The sequence below is a fragment of the Gymnoscopelus microlampas genome, assembly GCF_963454915.1.
Source record: "Gymnoscopelus microlampas genome assembly, chromosome: 10".
Taxonomy (NCBI): Eukaryota; Metazoa; Chordata; class Actinopteri; order Myctophiformes; family Myctophidae; genus Gymnoscopelus; species Gymnoscopelus microlampas.
Window position 1 is genome coordinate 34,957,411 of NC_139947.1, and position 18,190 is coordinate 34,975,600.

At 42.5% G+C, this 18,190-nt stretch overlaps 1 protein-coding gene across 2 annotated transcripts; it reads right to left on the minus strand.

The window, feature by feature from the left end:
• Nucleotides 1-3,244: 3,244 nt before the first annotated feature.
• On the minus strand, nt 3,245-9,044 carry ptges3a (prostaglandin E synthase 3a (cytosolic)). 2 transcript variants are annotated; one of them, XM_084069659.1, is made up of 9 exons: nt 8,832-9,044; nt 7,154-7,267; nt 6,169-6,238; nt 5,985-6,083; nt 5,097-5,186; nt 4,944-5,000; nt 4,275-4,302; nt 4,106-4,160; nt 3,245-3,544 (listed from the first exon to the last, which is right to left on the minus strand). In XM_084069659.1, coding segments are annotated over exons 1-8 (480 nt in total). In that variant the 5' UTR covers nt 8,834-9,044; the 3' UTR covers nt 3,245-3,544; nt 4,106-4,140. The 2 variants fall into 2 exon arrangements, with proteins under 2 accessions (XP_083925785.1, XP_083925784.1); XM_084069658.1 differs by having other exon boundaries at nt 3,245-4,160; nt 8,832-9,042.
• Nucleotides 9,045-18,190: the final 9,146 nt, after the last annotated feature.

Consider the following 18,190-nt stretch of genomic DNA (forward strand, 5'->3'; position numbering starts at 1 on the left):
GTTGGCGAAAAGTCAGAGGACAAAACCCGGAGTAATGGAGGGATGAAGAATGACCAAAAAATGTTTTAAAAAGCAACTAAACCAACTAAAAGGAGTTGTTTATTCTCCTTTACAGTTAGCGTTCTCCACCACTCAGCTCTGTAATGACTATCGGAGACGTTTGGTATGGTTGACAAAAAACTAAGCAAACAAACTACAAAAAGGAGCCCCAGAACAGAAGCGGCTTCTCTAAAACTAAACGTGACAGCTTTTAAACTGTTCAACATCTAACTCTCTATCAGTCAGTCAATAATCTGCTATGTCACTGTCTAAATACTGCTTTAAGTCATAGAGAGCTCCTGTGTGGAGCACTGTGTCGCTCTCTGTGCATTTATGTGCCAGCCCTGCTGATGGTTAGTAGAGGAACATGAATAGACAAACGTTGAGCATGTCCTGCAGACATTCAACCTCTATGCCAGAGCAGAGAGAGCCCACAGGCCTTTTTATAATGCCCTAGAGCCATAGCCGCTCTGCTAAGCCCAGGGGAGGGGCCAGGGGACAATACTACAAATCAAAACAAAATTAGTTAACCCTTCTCTCACCCTGACCTTGCTCTTTACTCATGACAGGGATCACCCTGAACCTGACCACATTACTACAAAGGAGGGCTGGCAGGTTGCAATGGTCTGGGAGACACCTAAATGACACACTTGGGCCTTGAAAATGTAATAGTAAGCAATTAAAGGTATCAAAGTGGTGTATTTAGTTGGAATTATCTTTCATATATTATAAACCAGATGAGACTTAGTTGTAGATGTCTAGACAAACAGGGGAAAGGGATGGGTATATGTGAGTGTTGAATTGTCAAGAATTATCAGAGGTGAGTGCCAGCATGGCTCTAAGGCCTCCAACGTGGGTCTCCTGTAGCCTTTCAAGGCTTCAGCTGGAACCCGCTTGTCACTGGAGGGATACATGTGATCTGTTCCCTCCAACAGCCCTGCCTTAAGTGCTGACACAAGGAAAGTACTGTATTTGACAATCCCATTCATAATACCATAGAGTCCCTACAAAGGAAACTGAAACCTTGAAAATATAAAAAGAAAATAACGGAGTATGTACTTCAAATCTCACAGTTCCTGTGAACTGGTATCAGTGACATCATGGCCATTTGTGATTACTTCATGAATCACTCCACAACGTGGCAGGGCAGCTGCAGTTACTGGTACAGCATGTTTTTTTTTGTTATGCATAATCAACAACTCACATCCACTCTCATAAAAAAATAAAAATAAAACACAGATCGCCACAATTCAGGCAGTTTCTCCATTTATACACTTGTGTTCTGGATGGGTACATGTTGGTTTGTGCCAACAGAACTGATTAGGCAGTTTTACATTGTGTGTGTTGGCTGGGCTTGGAGGCTCAGGGCAGATAAAGCTGTGGAAAATCCATGCTTGGAGAGGAGAGGTACAGCAGGCCTGGCATTGAGCTTCTGCACTGGAGCATCGCGCTGACCAGGGCAGCCAGAGGGAGCCCAGTGAAAGGATTATGCTGCCCTCACCACTTTCCCCCTTTCAAACAAGGGAACAAAACACTAGCAGCAACAGTTTCTGCTGTATTCTATGATCTGTTTGTCTTGCCGTCACAGTCGAATCTATAAGTTCCCCCTCTCCATAGGCCAGAGTGGTCATATACTTCTTTGCCCCTTCCCTTGCAAAGCCCACTTTTGCAATGGAATGAGAGTACGGTAGAAGAGAAATAAATGTTCTCTCTCTCTCTCTCTCACTCACACACACACACACACACACACACACACACTACATTTAGAGAGAGAGAGAGAAAGAGAGAAAGAGAGAAAGAGCTACCAGTGGAAGTACTTTGTATGTAAGATTCTGAGTGAGCCTGACGGGTTGACTATTCTGTGTGTAGATCTACATGGTGACTGAAGGAACACATTGTTCACCATCAGTTATGAGACAGTGCATATAATTACAGAAAAGAGGCAAAAGCAGAGTAGATCCAGAGAGTGTACTAGGTGGCCGGTTGGTGTACAGCTTTTGTGACCAGTGTTATGTCCATCTCATGTCTGCCCCCTATCACTGGTAAGCCACCTTTTGTGGGTGTAAGCCTGTTTTACAGAGTTGGGTGTTTGAAAGATGCTTGCACTGGGTTTTTTCCTTGGTCCAGACTGCTGACACATACACAACCTGATCACGGTCCCTAAACATCACAACAGAAATTGGCCTGCAATCACCACATAGTGGTGGAAACATTTATTGCATTCAACAGAATAGCCATTTTCACGTGCATGAATAGTGGTTCTCAACCATGTTTATGTCAAGGACCCCCAAATTGATACAAACTAAGCCGAGGACCCCCCCTTTTGAAAGGATTTGGTGCCAGGGACCGCTGTTAAGAAAATATCTTAGTTGTTAGATTAGATTAAGTACAGAATTATGTCTGAATGGTTATTCTTATACAGTACATTATCTCATTAGATTACCTTCTAGATGGTGAAATTAACTAATTTCATTAATTAATTAAAATTTGAAATTAACCACTTTCAACCTGGCGTCCCCATTGTCATAGGTAAAAAATATATCCCAAAATGAAGATCTATAATTTCAATGCGTCACATCAAGACATGTGAGCTTGTAGAGCGGTTATTTTAGCTTTTTCGAAATAGGGCTAAAGTGGTTAAATGGTAAGCATGGGAGATTCAGGAAAACATGTACCTTGTAGGTTTTCTCTGTTTGTGTTTAGATAAAGTATATAGTATTTTGTGATGGGACTCTACAATTCTGTGAATTACCTATTGGAAGGGCAAACACATGCTCTAGGTCTAGGGTCAAAATGCTGTTGCCCTGTAGCATGACTCCGTTTTCCTGCTATGTAGATCAATATACGGAAAGTAATTTCAGGTGTCCACTGGTCTTTTAAAAACCTGCTGTGGGGTATATAGAGTACATAGTGTTCCCAGAATAACATTTCCGGAATGTCTTTTTAAAGTATACAATAAACCTGTAAAAATCTGCACTATTTCTAAATTGTGATCAGATTCTGATTATTTATTGAATCATCATAATTCACAACACAGAACCAGAACATTCTCCCAATTTTTGTGAAGCCTCAATGAGTAATGTCTCAAAACTAAAACTATATTCAGCTGATCTGAAACAGTTTATTAGAAATATGGTGTCCAAAATTCCTGCACCATTTGACAAAATCAAAATGCTTTAACAAAGTAACCACACATGGAAACAAGTTTGCAAAACACAGTTGTGTATTTGCTTGATGGGGGGAAAAAATAAAAGTTACCTGTACCATCAGTAAAAACAATCAATCTATTGGTATACTATACTGTAAGGATTTCTGCACACATTTCTGTTTATGGAAGAAAATTATTTTTGTATTTGCTACAATGTGCAAGAACAACAAAAAATATTGAATTAGCCAAAAGTATGTTTGCCTCAGAATATGTTCTGTACACTGGCATAAGAAACAAACACACCTTTGTAAAGGTGACTGGATGAGGTTTGTCACTCCACGATAACCCCAACACAAGCTGTAAATTACACAGGCATATTCATTTATTTAGAATGCTGAAATATTTAAAATAAATGAACTCATTAAATATTTGCAGCCATTGTTGACATACATTGAGAAATGTATTTCACGCGAATCTCCTGCATTATAAATTAACAAGCAAAATATTAACTGCAATTTACAATACAAACATTAAGGGAGAATCTTTCATTAAAAAAAATCTACCTTTTTTGAAAATAGGAATTTTGAAACTAGTTTTCTATATTAGAAATAACAATGTTCAATATGTAATCTTACATTGCAAATAACAAAGAGGGAAAAAGGGTGTAAGACATCAGCACAACCCATTCCAGTCATAATTCAAAGGACAATGACATATCATTGCAACGGAATTGTCCATGCAGAACAGAACAGCAAAGGACAGCACCGTAAACCATTAAGGATCACTGTGCACGTCTGTATCCAACAGTCACTCCCTGCTTCGGAGAGGTTTGGCTTTGGAAACTGTGCAGAGGGGAGGCCTCCTTCTCCAAATGATTGCCACCTCATTTCTAGCCTCCCTCTTCGAAATGTGACTCACTTTGTTCACTCGGTCAGGTGGCATCAAAAATTCAGTTACTCAAGGTCTGGCATCTCTGGCAGAAAAGGGGGAAACGTAAATTAGAACTCAGCCAAATTAAATTTGAAAATAGAAGCAATTCTAAATTTTAAATACAATAGAAAATCTATCAAAACAGAGCAGTCCTTACTTTCATCATCGCTGTCTGCAGGCCCATGCTGTAAATGAAAAAAAAACACAGTAAGAAAACTACGTAAAGTTCCATAGATAGATTATTTTATATTTAATTGAACCACCCCTGGGTCAATGTATTGTATTACTGAACTATTATCCTATATTAAAATTGGCTAATGGGAGGGCGGGCGGGCGGACCTCCGACATCATTCTGACTCAGCCATAAACAAACCACAGCCACGTCACTATGACAACATAACCATAAACAAATCACGAGTCAGCTCCATATATGGGCACATATACTGATGACATCAGGAATCTCCATATATGGGCATAAAATGGACAAGGAATGACAGATACAGAGATCTCCTTATATGGGCATATCAGCATGCCCGTATATGGACATATACTGATGACATCATGGATCTCCATATATGGGCAGCCACCATCACAAAGATCGCTCTGGCAGGGGGTGACAATGTCGGGCCTCTGTTCTATATGTTAAGTGTCTTGAGACAACTTGTACTTAAGCACTATAATCAAATGTAATTGAATTGAATGCACTATATAGTGAAAGTAGAGCTGTAATTGAATTGAATGCACTATATAGTGAAAGTAGAGCTGTAAATGAATTGAATGCACTGTATAGTGAAAGTAGAGCTCTTTAAAATAGATCATACTGTACCTCATCATCTCCACCATCCAGGTCTGGTAAATCATCCCCTCCCATGGTGTTCATCATCTGCGGAAAAACACAGGAGAAATGGCAACTCAGAAACTGTCTGGATGGGTCCGTACTTTCTGCAGACATGTCTATGCTGTGCTGTACTGTACTTACCTCTGAGAATTTGTCAAAACTTGACAAGTCCTCATCTGAGTCATCTTCCCAGTCTTTCCAATTGTTAAAGTCCACACTGAGCCAGTTGGACTATAAGGAGATATAATAAATGATGAGAATAAGTATTCTGTGCATGTAAATAAACACACTTGTAACGCTGTTTTAACCACACACCTCATGTATATACCACGCACATTAACACATCGCATGCCAATCGCGTAGATCTACGCGAACCTAAATAACAGCGCAGCGTGCCAGTCGCGTAGATCTACGCGAAGTCGTCGTTTTTTTTTGGTTTTCTCTCTCGCAGTGACACATTTCATTGTAGCACTCTCTCGCAGTGACACATTTCATTGTAGCACACCAATCCGCTGCCGCTCTAAAGCTTCCGCTAAATCGCCATTATCTCGGTGTTGTTTTTCTCCGCGCTGAACGCTGTTTAAAACGTTTTTTTTTTTAGAAACTGCGACTACTGCAAAATGGAATGTCGCCGATTAAAAATTTCTTCTCTGGGCCACTCACACAGCTACCCTGTGTGTCTACAAGCAGTTGAACGCGCGATCATCAAGTATTTAGCGAGGTCTGTGGTGAGGTGAAAAAACAAAAAAACAACAATAAACCTCTGGCAGTGGTGAGTACATTATGATATTAAACTCTGGCATGGAATGTGTTAAGTATATATTTCACACTGTCATGTTGATATCTGATCTGTTTTTATTCCGTTTCTTTATCTCTTTCCACCTTTCTTGAAACTGCAATGATGGAGCTTGTACTGTATGGCAAATAATTTCACCCACTTTGTTGACAATTAAGTTGATACGAGTGCTTATTTGGAAGTACTTTGTCTAATGTGGATTCATAATAAAATATTTTATCAATAAAGATCACCTTTGCCTTATCTTTGGTTAGCCGTGGCCATGATTTCCCAGGCTCTGCTTTTCGTACACAACACAACACAGACCTGTCAGTACGTCTGTGCTTGGATTCCTGTTTGAAAGGGGAGGGTATATGATTTAGATACATGTGAATAAAATAAGAGCATCAACACAACTGTGACACAGGTTCAACTTACTTTGGGTTCAATCTCTCCAAAAAGGTCCAATGCATTCTGATGTTTGATGTTATCCGGCCCACTAACACAACTAAGATTTAAAGCAAGAAGTACAGTCATCAAACTTCAATACTGGTGCAGGCAAATAAGCAAGTTAGTTTCCCATGTTGTAGGTTCATATGCTGTACTCGTTTTTATTTATTTTTTCATTTATTTATTTATTTCGAACATATTATTTAAAAGTAAAACATATAAATGTGAAAGGAGGAAAAGCAATTGATTTAAAAAAAAAAAACAGGGCCAAAATTATTTTAACATCCGTACTACACTGGTCCCAAACCTTTTAACTCGAGACCCAAAAGAGAAATTTGATTGTCTCCCCAGGACCCAAGCTAGTGAGAACAGCAGTTCTACAAGCTCACGTGTCGCGATGCGACGCGTTGTGAGCTTGTACGATGCAACGTGTTGTAAGCTTGTAGATCAGTTATTCTCACTACTTCTTAAACATTTGTTTTCTAATTAATGGAAGTTTTGATTTTGTATTATTTATTCATGAATTTGTTTTTAAATTTGTTTTTAGTTCATGAAAAAAAGGTATTGTTTTTTTATTTATGTTTTGAAGTAATAGTAATTAAAAACAAGATGTTAAGGGAAATTTACTTGTGACCCATAAAAATGTGTCCGCGACCCACTGTTTGAGAACCAGTGCTGTACTACACACCTAGGGTGTTGGAACTGGGAAATAACTCATTAGTCATTGAAGCGTTATTATGGATCCCACCGCAGTTCTAGGCAAACCCTGCTGTGATTGACAGTTCTCGTTTTTGCAACTATGCCTAAACCTAACCTTAACCTCAGTAAAACTATGCCTGCCAGAGAGCCAATCAGACCGGTAAGGCGGGTCTATATCCTATAACGTTGGTGGGATTCGTAATCACACGTCATTGAAAGGACTCAGTAGTAGGCTGCCTGCCATGGATGAGTAAACCTAGTCAAGTTGGTTTACCTGAAGGTGAATTTAGACTTTTCGAATTTTACTTGTACATCTTTGCTGTCCTCTACGGTGAAGTCAATGAAGACAGCCTCCCGTCTGTCGTACCACTTAGCGCTTGCAGGCTGCCTGATGGAAAAGATAAGAGGGAGTAGGTTATATGCAAAGAAAACACCATTAATACATACCCATTACTACTTCTTTCTAACCTCACTTACAGCAAAGTTATTTATGTCATTATATTTCAATTTCATACTTGTGTTTTGGTTTACGTTCTGATCAAAAATTATCAGTAATCATTAAACATTATCTAAAGCACTGAGCAGTGACATTTCAGTGGTGAACCACTTCCACTGCATAAATACAGGGGGAGCTGTGAGATATACATCTCAGATGAAGTAATGTATAAATCATGATGCTGAAGCTGGCTCCCTTCTGCCTGATTAAAAACCAACAGTGGTCCTCAAGTAGTGTAAGCAACTTTTCCATAATGGTAGCCTTGGATCAAGACTATCATAGATGTATTTTATCGAATTTGACATTTGCATATCTATACGAAAGTAAAAGTTTTTTATTTACTTTTACTCAAGTACTGCACTTAATTTCAATTTCGAGGTATTTTTTACTTCACTGGAGTATTTCCAATTGTCAGTACTTTTACTTCTACTCCACTACATCTCAGGCAAATTACTCCACAACAATTATTTGACAACTTTAGTTACTGGTTACTTTATTGATTTTGATTATTACTACAAAACATACATTAACCACATAAGCTCTGTATACATTTAGGCTATTTGAAAATAGCCTAAATATAAATACATAAATATCTACAAGCTCACACATACATTGTGAGCTTGTAGATCTGCTATTTTATACATTTGAAAACGTGTGAAATGGGACATTCTGCATATAGTACTTTATACTTTTGGTACTTTAAGTAAATGTTGGTACCAATACTTTTACTCAAGTCAATTTTGAATTCCAGACTTTTTACTTGTAACAAGAGTATTTCTACATTGCAGTATTGAACCTTTTACTTAAGTAAAAGGTGTGTGTACTTTTTCCACCACTGCTAGGAATAAATAGTAAATTGCCATGCTGGATGTTGTTATATGTTGACTGGTGATGATGGTGCATGTCAAGGAGGAAGTAACCTGCCTGCGCTCATGTGTCAGACAGTCATGGGTGAGATTAGTGTGTGGCCCATGCAGGCCTGCATAATGTTCAGCTGAAGCTTCAGGCTTTGCCTTTCTGCCTATATGAATGTGGTGTCATGTCAGTGATGTGACCAATGAACAGCAGCTGTATCTGGTCCACATTTCAATTCATACACAACGATGACACCGTCATTTTCCTGCTTGCTGCCCTATAGTAGCAGCTCTGCTAGCGTTAGCTAGCTAAGTATCGACTAATAGGTCAAGTAGCGTTAGCCAACTGAGCTAATGATAACTAACAACAAGGCCACTATTTAAGAAGGACTCGCATTTGTTCATGCATGTTGTTTTTACTCCTCTTCATTAGGGAGAAATGCCGCCGCACGGCACGGCACGGTACTAAGTCTCGTTGCAGAGAGACCATGCACGGCTGCACGCTAATGTCTGCTAGCATAGCCGGCTAATGTATCCCCAATCACACACCCATGATATCACTTGTGCCTTCAGCTACAACAAAGTATAAACCTCACACTTACATCTTGTTCAGTTTATATACCACCTTGTGTTCCTCTCTTTCGGGCAACAATGTCTGTCTCTCGCAACGCTCCCTGTTTATTTATTTTTACCGACAAAGATTATTACGAAGGGACAAACAAACTGCGGACATAAACTGGTAAGTAATAATAAGTGCACCAACAGATGAGCCCGGTGTCACATCGCGTGCTTTCCTTGCTCTCGTGGTGGGTGTGACGTACCAGCGCTCACCAACCAGCAGCCACCCAGCGGAGATCATTCTAGAACTACTACACTGGTCTGGGATCCGTTTGTTCTGCGAGGTTGCTGATCCGGGTCTGGCTCTGGAGCAGTGGTTCTCAAACTTTTTTCGTGCCAAGGACCCCCAAATTGACACTTATTAGTTCGTGGACCCCCATTTGAAAATATATGCCAATAAGGCATTTTGCCAATAAATACTTTTTTTACGGCTACCATTTTAATTTCAAGGACCCCCAGTTTGACATGCATTACGGACCCCCATCTAATGGCATTTCTATCTCTGGGACCCCAATTTATATTGTAAAATCAATGTTAATTGAACTCTGAGAGTGTACAAATGGAACCAAATGGACCCGTTAGGGTCCATTTGGTTCCATTTGTACACTCTCAGAGTTACAGACCCACAAGGGTCAATTTGGTTCTTAACTGCAACTATAATTTAACTGGGGACCCCTTGGAACTCCCTCAAGGACCCCTGGGGGTCCCCGGACCCCACTTTGAACCAATGCTACCAATGCATCAACGCATGGACCGAAGATTTTTAATCATCATTCTTCTTCTCCTGTCGGGTGATATCCACGTTAATCCAGGCCCAGTTACCACCAGGCAAACTTCTGCCCGTCTGGCGAGAGAGGCAAACTTGGCCAACGAAGCTAACGCTGCTAACGTTGCTATCGTTGCCAGCGACAACGTTGCACAACAACAACAAACCCACGCCGCTAGCTCTCGTTCCCAACAAGCCAACGCACCCTCGGACTGCATCAACACCACAGCTGTACTCGCCGCTCCACGACGCGCGACGGAGAGACGCTGCGCAACGGAAGAAACCTATCCACGGACACTTCTGGAGCTCCGTTCCGTCAGCAGAAATTGGACTTCCGGTTTTCGACCTAGCAGAAATAAGGGTTCCGGTTGCCTTCAAAATAAGATCGTGAATTTTTTATGTTTTTTAAAAGACACAAATCTAATTTAAAAATACATTTATGATGTATGCCTTTTAAATGGCTCATACTAAAACACTTCTAAGTGGCAAGTTTAAAAAAAAAAGACACAATTGTATTTAAAAAATACATTTATGATGTACAGTATGTCTTTTTAAATGGCTTATACTAGATCACTTCTAAGTTGTTCCAGTTTGAAATTGGCTATTGACCCCCATTAAATGTGCACTTAGCACTGTTTTGCACTTTAACTGGATATTGATTTGTGTGTGTTACATTACATATATGTATTGTTTTTGTATTGTTTGTCCATTGTTGTAATAATGCTGACTCTAGGCCAGGTCACTCTTGGAAAATGATGATGATATAATATTGTTTATTGCAGAAGCAAATAAACAATGATAAAAGAGACCACAAAATATAAAAATATAAATATAATAATAATAGTAGATAGTGCAGGTGAGATTAAAAAAAAAGAAGAATTTGGGGTTTATAAAGTTGATCTCACCTATTTAAAAACTAAAATACAATACAAATACAAATGTAATCAGAAAAAAATCATTAAAAATGTATATTATTTAACAACATATATACAACATGGAAACACAGCATAAAAAAGATAGAGGACAGAAATATTAGTAAATTTGTAGTTTGTGTGTGTGTGTGTGTGTGTGTGTGTGTGTGTGTGTGTGTGTGTGTGTGTGTGTGTGTGTGTGTGTGTGTGTGTGTGTGTACTTCTCCATAACTGAGCGCCCATAAACTTGATAGAAAATGGATACAGACCAGTACAGAATGCTGGTGAACATTTGAGAGATAATTTGTAAAAAAAGGAAAGTGGCAGGCCGCCCAGTGCGGCCTGAGGTAAGAAAAGTGCCATTTTCAGACAATACTGGACACTGGACAGGAGACGGCTGTTGGCGCTAGCACTTTTGACATACGCACACGTTCAGGGAGACCCCCTCTACAACGCCACACTCGGCGCTAAGCGGAAGAGGTGTATTTGGAAAAGTGGCGGGCCGTCCAGTGAGGTCAGGGGTCAGAAAAGGTCAATTTTCAGTGCATATAGACTTCACAAATTGGGCGCTGGACACGAGACAGCTATTTGCGGGGGCACGTGTGACATACGCACGCGTTCAGGGAGACCCCCTCTACAACGCCACACTCTCCGCTAAGCGGGAGAGGTGTAAAAGAAAGTGTGGCGGGCCGTCCAGTGAGGTCAGAGGTCAGAAAAGTGCCCTTTTCTGCCATTTTCAGACAATAGTGGACACTGGACCGGAGACGGCTGCCGATGCCAGCACTTGTGACATACACACGCGTTCGGGGAGACCCCCTCTACAACGCCACACTGTCCGCTAAGCGGGAGAGGTGTAAAAAAAAGTGTGGTGGGCCGTCCAGTGAGGTCAGAGGTCAGAAAAGTGCCGTTTTCAGACAATAGTGGACACTGGACCGGAGACGGACACGTGTGCCAACACTTGTGACATACTCACGCGTTCGGGGAGACTCCCTCTACAACGCCACACTCTCCGCTAAGCGGCACAGGTGTAGAAAAAAGTGTGGCGGACCGTCCAGTGAGGTCAGAGGTCAGAAAAGGGCCGTTTACAGTGCATAGCCTATACAAATTGGACACTGGACCGGAGACGGACACGTGTGCCAACACTTGTGACATACTCACGCGTTCGGGGAGACCCCCTCTACAACGCCACACTCTCCGCTAAGCGGCACAGGTGTAAAAAAAAGTGTGGCGGACCGTCCAGTGAGGTCAGAGGTCAGAAAAGTGCCGTTTACAGTCCATAGCCTATACAAATTGGACACTGGACCGGACACGGACACGTGTGCCAACACTTGTGACATACCCACGCATTCGGGGAGACTCCCTCTACAACGCCACACTCTCCGCTAAGCGGCACAGGTGTAGAAAAAAGTGTGGCGGACCGTCCAGTGAGGTCAGAGGTCAGAAAAGGGCCGTTTACAGTGCATAGCCTATACAAATTGGACACTGGACCGGAGACGGACACGTGTGCCAACACTTGTGACATACTCACGCGTTCAGGGAGACCCCCTCTACAACGCCACACTCTCCGCTAAGCGGCACAGGTGTATTTGGAAAAGCGGCGGGCCGTCCAGTGAGGTCAGGGGTCAGAAAACAGCCATTTTCAGTGCATAGACTCCACAAATTGGACGCTGGACATGAGACAGCTATTTGCCATGACACTTACTATTACTTACTTACAATTATAACAATCTGTTCTTGCTTACAATTGACCGCTGATTATTCAGGCTACAGTCACAATTTAACAAAAAAAAAAATGCAGATTAATATCACATACTGAGGTTACCTGTTGTTGTCATGTCACTGTGACGCAGTGTTAATTTTGACAGCAAATCTTTGTTTAGTTTTAGTCATAGTCTTTTGAATAACATTTAATTTAGTTTTAGTCATATTTTATTCACCTGAAATGTTTGTTTTAGTGTAGTTTTAGTCGACTAAATATAATACGATTTTAGTCGACTAAATCTAGTGCCATTTTCAGACAATACTGGACACTGGACAGGAGACGGCTGTTGGTGCCAGCACTTTTGACATACGCACACGTTCAGGGAGACCCCCTCTACAACGCCACACTCTCCGCTAAGCCAGACAGGTGTATTTGGAAAAGTGGCGGGCCGTCCAGTGAGGTCAGGGGTCAGAAAAGGGCCTTTTTCAGTGCATAGACTTCACAAATTGGGCACTGGACACAAGACAACAACAGGTAACCTCAGTATGTGATATTAATCTGCATTTTTTTTGTGTTAAATTGTGACTGTAGCCTGAATAATCAGCGGTCAATTGTAAGCAAGAACAGATTGTTATAATTGTAAGTAAGTAATAGTAAGTGCCATGGCAAATAGCTGTCTCATGTCCAGCGTCCAATTTGTGGAGTCTATGCACTGAAAATGGCTGTTTTCTGACCCCTGACCTCACTGGACGGCCCGCCGCTTTTCCAAATACACCTGTGCCGCTTAGCGGAGAGTGTGGCGTTGTAGAGGGGGTCTCCCTGAACGCGTGAGTATGTCACAAGTGTTGGCACACGTGTCCGTCTCCGGTCCAGTGTCCAATTTGTATAGGCTATGCACTGTAAACGGCCCTTTTCTGACCTCTGACCTCACTGGACGGTCCGCCACACTTTTTTCTACACCTGTGCCGCTTAGCGGAGAGTGTGGCGTTGTAGAGGGGGTCTCCCCGAACGCGTGAGTATGTCACAAGTGTTGGCACACGTGTCCGTCTCCGGTCCAGTGTCCACCATTGTCTGAAAACGGCACTTTTCTGACCTCTGACCTCACTGGACGGTCCGCCACACTTTTTTTTACACCTGTGCCGCTTAGCGGAGAGTGTGGCGTTGTAGAGGGGGTCTCCCCGAACGCGTGAGTATGTCACAAGTGTTGGCACACGTGTCCGTGTCCGGTCCAGTGTCCAATTTGTATAGGCTATGCACTGTAAACGGCACTTTTCTGACCTCTGACCTCACTGGACGGTCCGCCACACTTTTTTCTACACCTGTGCCGCTTAGCGGAGAGTGTGGCGTTGTAGAGGGAGTCTCCCCGAATGCGTGGGTATGTCACAAGTGTTGGCACACGTGTCCGTCTCCGGTCCAGTGTCCACTATTGTCTGAAAACGGCACTTTTCTGACCTCTGACCTCACTGGACGGTCCGCCACACTTTTTTTTACACCTGTGCCGCTTAGCGGAGAGTGTGGCGTTGTAGAGGGGGTCTCCCCGAACGCGTGAGTATGTCACAAGTGTTGGCACACGTGTCCGTCTCCGGTCCAGTGTCCAATTTGTATAGGCTATGCACTGTAAACGGCACTTTTCTGACCTCTGACCTCACTGGACGGTCCGCCACACTTTTTTCTACACCTGTGCCACTTAGCGGAGAGTGTGGCGTTGCAGAGGGAGTCTCCCCGAATGCGTGGGTATGTCACAAGTGTTGGCACACGTGTCCGTCTCCGGTCCAGTGTCCAATTTGTATAGGCTATGCACTCCTTTGAACAGCATTTATCCATTTAGATACATTTTTTATCTTTTAAAAAACGTTTTTGTTACACAGAAACATAATATGTGTTGTATAGCTTCGTTTAAATGCTTAATTTATAGTTTTAATGTGCAAATGAACCGTTTTTCAATGGTTTTCAATCGTTTCTTTTTACTCTAGAGGGTACTCTTATTCTGAAGAGATCGTCAACCGGAAGTCTTATTTCTGCTCCGTTATTTCTGCTGACGGAACACAGCTCACTTCTGGCGGTTCCAGGCGGCACAAGGACCAGGATGGACCCCCGTGGACACAGACGAAGGCCCCCCTCAACCCCCCATCCCCCCATCCCCCAAGCCCCACAGCTGGTTGCTTACCACCGAGAACCAGACGATGCCCAACCCCCCACCCCCCCCCAACCCCCACAGATGGCCGCGCACAGCGAAACAGAGGCTTTGATGGACGCTAACACCTCAACACCCCCCTCCCCCCCCGATACTGCTCCTCTCTGTGGACTATCAGTGGACAGTCATCTTTTCATTGAACAAATGAAAAAATCGTTTGGCGTTGGCTTGCACATGATACACCTCAATGTGAATTCCCTTGTAGGAGACAAGGTAACACAAATCAAGCAGATGTTTTATGATGGTAAGGTTGACATTTTAACTTTCTCTGAAACGAAACTTGATCATACGATAGATGATACTGATATTGAGATTGAAAACTACAAACTTTTCAGAAAAGATAGGAACAGAAACGGGGGCGGCGTATGCATGTATGTACATAAAGACAATGTCTGCATCCTTCGTGAAGACCTGAATGATGCAGACATTGAAGCTGTGTGGGTCGAGATCATTTTTGAAAATGCTAAACCTGTGCTAGTCGGTACCATATACAGACCTCCTAACCAGACTGATTTCTATGATAGACTTGATGAATGCTTAGCTAAAGTGGACAATGAGGAGACAGTACTTCTTGGTGACTTTAACACTGACATGCTCCGTAAGGAAGCGTCAGTGTTTAAGTCATTCAGGGGGTTTTGTAATCGGCACTCACTCCACCAGCTGATCACTCAGCCCACAAGGCTGTGTGTTTCCACTCAAACTATCATAGATCTCATTCTAACAACGGACAAGGACAAAATCCTCAATAGTGGTGTTTCTACCTGTGGCATATCTGATCATAACATGATCTTCTGCACCAGAAAGAAACGTAAACCTAAGACCGGTTACCACCAAACAGTCACGATCAGAGACCTCAAAAACTACAAGAGTGAGGACTTAGATCACAGACTGGAGGAACAGGATTGGTCCGACGTACTAAACAGCACACAGGTAGACGAATCTTGGCTTGGTTTCAAAACCAAATTCATTCAAAATTTGGACAGTGTGGCTCCCATGAAAACCATCAGGGTCAAAACCCGCTCGGTTCCATGGATGAATTCGGATATCCTTGCTACCATGAAAGTCAGAGACAAAAAGTGTTCTGACTATCATAAAAGTAGGATCAAACTTGCCAAAAGCTTCAATAAAGGTCTCGAATCCCACGTAGCGAAACTCAAAAAAGAGAAAAACATGCTAAGAAACAAGGTTAATGGCATGCTGTTGTTAGCAGAAAAAAGCTACCTCGATGGCAAAATTGAGGAAAATCAAAACAAACCACGTGAGCTCTGGAAGCTATTCAACAACCTACTAGGCTGCAGCAAGAAATTGAAAACCAGGTTTACAAACATAAACCTCAAGGTGAATGACACTCTCATTTCATCCAAACGGGAAGTGAGTAAAATCCTCAACATATTCTTCACGACCGTGGCCTCAGAGTTAGTTGAAAAACTACCCCCTCACTCTGGGAGTCATGGTAGAGAGTATGTTGATTCATTTTACGATAAACAGGGTGTACGCAAAGATGATTTTAAACTCTCCCCTGTGTCAACAGATGAGGTGTTTAAAAACTTGAGTGCACTCCAACAACACAGAGCCACAGGTCCCGACAACATCCCCGCTAAATTTCTAAAAGACTCAGCCGCCTCCATTGCCCCAATCATTACCCACATAATAAACCTCTCCATCATACAGGGACGGGTCCCTAACGACTTCAAAAAAGCAAGAGTGACCCCTCTGTACAAAAAAGGAAACCAATTAGACCCTGGCAACTACCGCCCTATTTCTATTCTTAGCTCCATCTCGAAAGTCATGGAAAAAATAGTCTATGAACAGGTTGATAAGTACCTTGCCGAAAAAAATCTAATTTACGAATTCCAATCTGGTTTCAGAACAAACCACTCCACTGACACATGCCTTCTCTATTTGAACGACTCTATCAAACAAGATGTCGACAAGGGCAAATATTGCGGCATGGTCATGCTGGACCTCCAGAAGGCTTTTGACACCGTTAATCACCCAATTATGATCAATAAGCTCAAAGCAATAGGCTTTGATGACACGTCGGTGAACTGGATGAGATCCTACCTGGAAGGGAGGGAGCAAGTGGTGGAAGTAAACGGCACCCAGTCCCCTCCCCTCCCAGTGACTTGTGGTGTTCCTCAAGGAAGCATACTAGGACCACTACTGTTCCTGATATATGTGAATGATATGTCCTCAGCTTGCGACTGCAAACTGTTCCTGTTCGCAGATGACTCGGCTCTGCTGGTCTCGGACAGGGACAGGCTGCAGGTTGAGAAAACTCTCAGCACTGAACTCAACAAGATCTGCATCTGGCTCTCCGACAACAAACTCTCATTACACCTGGGTAAAACTGAATCCATCCTCTTTGGGTCCAACCCTAACCTTAGAAAGGCTGAGAGTTTCACGATCAAAGTGGGTGAAAATGTTATCACAAGAAAGGAGGAAATTACCTACCTGGGTTCCATCTTGGAGGCAAACCTCTCAGGTGACAAAAACGCTGAAAAGACGATCAAAAAGGTCCACAAAATAACACGGAGGATGTGGAGGCTTGTTCGTAAAGTCAGTAAGAATACTCTGAAGATTCTTGTAGGGGCCCTCATACAAGGTCATTATGATTATGCATGCACTTCGTGGTATCACAACACCTCCAAGGCCCTAAAAACAAGGCTCCAAACATCCCAAAACAAACTTGTAAGGCTACTTCTTGGCCTCAATTACAAAGCCCATCTAACCCATGCCCATTTTGCTAGGCTTGGATGGCTTAGGGTTGAGGACAGAGTACAGCAACTTGCTATGGGCCTGGTCTTTAAGATACACCACAACATTGGGATCCCCCTGTATTTGTCAAAATACTTCCAAAATGTTAATCAAGTCCATGATCATAACACCAGAGGCAGCTCCACAAACCATGTTCAACCCAGATTTGGCACAACAAAGGGAATGAACTCTTTCTCATGCTATTCATCTAAAATGTGGAATGCCCTACCAAAAGGAGTAAAGGAGTGTAAAACCCTACTTACTTTCAAAAATGCCCTAAAGATACACCTTCAGGAGGCTGCAATTCAAAAATGGCCCCTGTCCAAGTCCTAACCTACCCCATGTCCTAACCTAACCTACCCCCCCCCCCCCCCCCTCTCTTTCTTTTTTGTACATATTTTTCACCCTTCATACTTCATACCAGTAACCTGTAAACTGATTGTATGACATTCTGTATAGTAGTGTGTATATCTGTCTGTCTCTTATATGTCAACATGATTTGTGTGCATGGGGATCTCATCTTAAACAAGCTACGTGCTTAACTGAGCTATCCAGTTTAGTAGACCTTGTATTGCGAATTTGTACTTCCATGTACTGTTATGTACTGCCATGTACTGTTCTCATGTCTTACTAAATAAAGTACATCAATCAATCAATCAATGCTAGAGCGGATACAGAAACGACTGTGTGTGTGTGTGTGTGTGTGTGTGTGTGTGTGTGTGTGTGTGTGTGTGTGTGTGTGTGTGTGTGTCACCGGATACAGTAGGCGAGCGCTGAGCGGCAAATAGACACCATGCAGCCGACTTGAGTTCTTCGAATCGCTTATTTATAGACCAATTATTTGTTTACTAACATTGAGCCTGGACGCACAGGTGATTGTTTCACGCAATCAATTCCCAACCTGTTTCGGGGTGCACTGGTTTCAGCACACCCCAACCCCCTCTTGTGTGTGTTGGCTAGTGAGACGCGTCCTAACGAGACCTGATATAATGGGTTTCGTTGCGCGCCGTCTG

Coding starts and splice junctions, on each gene's coding strand:
- ptges3a (XM_084069659.1), bottom strand. Junction 6,239..7,153: donor AAGTCTAAATTCACCTTCAG/GTAAACCAACTT, acceptor TTTAAATCTTAG/TTGTGTTAGTGGGCCGGATA. Junction 6,084..6,168: donor TTGGAGAGATTGAACCCAAA/GTAAGTTGAACC, acceptor CCTTTCAAACAG/GAATCCAAGCACAGACGTAC.